This window comes from Epinephelus moara, chromosome 18 (genome assembly GCF_006386435.1).
Source record: "Epinephelus moara isolate mb chromosome 18, YSFRI_EMoa_1.0, whole genome shotgun sequence".
NCBI lineage: Eukaryota > Metazoa > Chordata > Actinopteri > Perciformes > Serranidae > Epinephelus > Epinephelus moara.
The window spans coordinates 3822943-3826993 of NC_065523.1; the positions used below are offsets into that span (position 1 = coordinate 3822943).

General features: G+C 42.4%; 1 protein-coding gene across 1 annotated transcript in view; it reads left to right on the forward strand.

The window, feature by feature from the left end:
- Positions 1-4051, forward strand: part of clpp (caseinolytic mitochondrial matrix peptidase proteolytic subunit) — a 27989-nt gene that overhangs the window by 20284 nt on the left and 3654 nt on the right. Inside the window, exon 6 of the mRNA XM_050069174.1 lies at positions 2326-2565. Within this exon, the coding sequence (XP_049925131.1) occupies positions 2326-2565 (240 nt within the window). The remainder of the gene's footprint in view (positions 1-2325; positions 2566-4051) is intronic.

The following is a 4051-nucleotide window of genomic DNA, read 5'->3' on the forward strand; positions in this document are numbered from 1 at the left end:
TTTGACTAATGTTTAAATTTGTTTGATGATCTGAAACATTTAAGTGTGGAAAACATGCAAAAAAGTAAGAAATCAGGAAGGGGGCAAACACTTTTTCACACCACTGTATATACATATATACACAGCAAGGATTACGCACTGGGAGAGCGCAGTCACAGAACATCTTGACTGAAGTAGCTGGCCCAAATGCACCTGCACGCCGTAATATTGATGACCATTTGAGCACGTTCATGTGTCTGATGGATCGTGTCATGCTGCAACACATCTGTGACTGTACGGTGGCAGAGGCACGTCGGTGTGGAGTGGCGCATGGTCGCCAACACGACTCCGCCGTGCGCGATACAGAGAGCAGAGGAGAATTGTAACCATGTGCAGAAACGAATTTTGTTAGTTTTAAATATGAAGAATTGTAAAATGTCACTTGGATGAGGCTGTCAGTCAGTCAGTGAGAGATCACAGGCTGAAATTGGCATTTCATCCTCACATGCAGCCGCAACGATGGTCAAGCTGCACGTAGCCTGCAGAGTTTTAACTGAAAAGGAGCGTGGTACTTTCACTAACGCGACATAATGTGGTCCTGTTTATCTTGGAAGGTGAGAGAGCTCAAACACATAATTAGCATTAGCATGAACCTTTTCATTCCCTCTGAATGGGTGAGTGTTTCCATCTGAAAAGGTTTCCCAGTCACTCAGATCATTACACTAAGTGGGCTATACGAACTTTTGATGCAAACATTCAACACATCCTCACTGTCGATGTTTGAACTACCACATAAAAATGACATTTTACAATTCTTCACATTATAAACTAAAAAAATGATTTTGTCTCTTAAAGGTAGGATCTGGAGGATTTTCAAACAAAACAAAATATAGACATGTACAAATGAAATCCTGCTTAATCATCACCTATGGGCTTCTACTCATGTGTGGTGATGACTCTGTTTGCAGAGCTCCTGCCCTTTAACTGTATTTTGATGTTTTTGTGAGCTCGGACCGCTTCTGGGCGGAGATTTCCCCAGCCAATGAGAGAGCGCAGGTGCCGTGCCCGAGCGTGTCCGAGCGTGCACCAGCGCGAGCCTTGCCTGAACCTCTTCTGTGAAGCCTTCTTCTGTACCTCCGGGCTCCGTACACCCGGGAGAGTTGAGCCTGATAGGAGGGGCCAAATTTGAATGTGTGTTTACAAACAGCAACTGGAAAATCCTCCAGACCCTACCTTTAATTAATGTAAATGTAATTTTGAAATTTAAGTCTCTTAATGAGCAACTTTTTCGAAATGATTTAAGTAATTATTTTCAGGCACAAGTTATTTTCAGATTGTTCTCATTATTCTGAGAGACTAACTCAATATTTCCAGATAGGGGAGACCTGGGCCAATTGTAACAACATTTTAGGTTTTCCTTAATAACTAATATTTTTATAACACTGATGCTGCAGCAGATAAAGGTGGTCATTTTAATAAGTTAAATACTGCTGGGTGGCTTATTGTAACCTGTAACAATATAACCTAGCAACAAATGTATATTATTGTACAAAAGTTCTTTAAGATAAAAGTAGTGCAATGAAAGTGTAATTTGGCTGGCATCCGGAAGGCTGTCGGATGGCATGGGAAATTTGAAGTCGCTGCATCTGTATATGATCTCGGGTGCACAACACAGCTTGCCCCAAACAAGAATTGAAAGACTCTTAGCTGGCTACAAAAAGTGTTTCGAAGCTGTGATACTTGCCAAAGGGGGCGCTACTAAGTACTGACTATGCAGGTTAGCCCAAACTTTTGCTTGTCACTTTAGATCCCCTAAAAATAAATTTTTCTTAGAATATTTAAGAAATGTGTCATCATTAAAATTTTTGCCTTTTGGAAATCAGGTAATCTTTTACTAGCTTAGCTGTTCACAATTAATCAAATTAGACTGGAGGTACCCAAACTTTTTCATGCAACTGTATATGTTTGTGTATGATTTTTTAAATTTTTTTTTATTGATATCATTTTCTATTTTTAATTGTGCTTTGGCAACACATGTCAAATGTCATGCTAGTAAAGTCTATTGAAGTTTGTGTTTGGTAGATTATTTCTTTGTTGTAACAATGCTTCTTGGCAATGAATCTTATACCCTTGGGAATGCCTGTTTATTTCCCTTTTAAATGGTGCCACGTTTGTAAGGAACATGCATTTGGGGATGAGCAGCAGAGCTGAGTATGTGGGTTGCGTCCATGAAAAGTTCGCCAAATCTTCTCTGCCAATGCCAAACAGCTTTTTTTTGCTGTTGCTATTGACTCTTGTTTTGAGCTTCTGGTACCCCCATGTGCCTGATTGGCACCTGATTGTCAGCACCTGTGAGCATCGACCCTGCTACAGTGGTCAGTTGGTGTCTGCTCCAAGAATTGGCATGCCACGTTTGACTGATCTGGATAGAGCCCGTGCAATAGGGAACTTCAAGCTGGTGTTCCGCAAAGTGAGCCCTAGTAGCATCTGCAACCTGAAGACCAAGTTCCATATAACGGGGGATATCAGAGACAGTCTGCGAAATAGGCATCCCAAGAAGACGGCAGCCCAAGAAGACCTCATCCTGTCAGCACTTAGGAACTGTAGGCAGTCTTCTACAGATTTGCAGTCAAGGTTTGCAGGAAGATATGGCCGACGGCTCTCTGCCCAGACAATCCAGAACAGACTGCAGGCAGCCAATCACTGGTCTCACAGGGCTGCCAGAAGGCCTGCCATGACTGCCCTTCACTGTCAGGCCTGTTTGCACTAGTTTCGGCAACACATGCACTGGAACCTGAACATCTGGAGGAACGTTTACAGCGATGAGTCAAGATTCTGCCCATGGCAGTTGGATCGTAGGGTCAGAGTGTGGAGAAGACACGGAAAACGCTTTGCTGATTGCTGCACCGGTAGAGCAGCATCTTTTGGTGGAGGCAGTGTGATGGTGTGGGGCGGCATCTCCCTCACTGGAAAAAAGAGGCTTGTCATCATTGGAGGCAATCTCAATGCAGAGAGAATCCCATATCTCCACAGTCTGGGACCGAATTCTATCCTCCAAGATGACAACGCTCGCCCTCACAGAGCAGGGTTTATCAGAGACCACCTCCAGAATTTGGGAGTGGAGAGGATGAAATGGCCTGCCAGCAGTTCTGACCTTAACGCCATTGAACACTTGTGGGATCAGCTTGGGCGTGCTGTTCGCGCCAGAGTGACCAACACAACCATGGGATTCCATCTCACAGCAGTATGTGACCAGGCTGGTGACCAGCATGAGGAGGAGGTGCCAGGCTGTTGTGGCTTTGCATGGTTCTTCCACACGCTACTGAGGCTCCTCTTTGTTTAATGAATAAATTGTTAAATTGCCAATATGTCTTGTTTCTTTAGACTTCAATCATCCAATCCACCAAATAACACCAAACAGGAGTCAACAGCAAAAAAAAAATCTGTTTGGCATTGGCAGAGATTTGGCAAATTTTTCATGGCCGCAACCCACATACTCAGCTCTGCTGCTCATCCCACAAATGCAGCTGCTCATCCCACAAATGCATGTTCCTTAAAAATGTGGCACCATTTAAAAGGGAAATAAACAGGCATTTCCAATGGTATAAGATTTATTGCCAAGAAGCATTGTTACAACAAAGAAATAATCTACCAAACACAAGTTTCCTTACTTTTTGTGCCTAGTTTAGAATTGAATTGTATTGAGAGAGACGGAGAGTTGATTTTTAAAATACTTCATTCAATAACACCTTAACAGTTCAAACATTGTTTTGCTAAATTGAGCTGTAGGGTGTAAGGTGAAAACACACCACCACAGTGTTCAATAACACCTACCTGAAAAAACTATTAAATAGAAAATCATTTCCTACCACAGAACATATTGCATCCTTATACAGTCAGGTCCATAATTATTTGGACAATGATACAGTTGTCGTCATTTTGGCTCTGTACACCACCACAATGGGTTTTAAATGAAACAATGAATACCTGCTTAAAGTGCAGACTCTCAGCTTTCATTTAAGGCTTTTTTCAAAAATGTAGTATGAACCGTGTAGGAATTACAACCATTTCT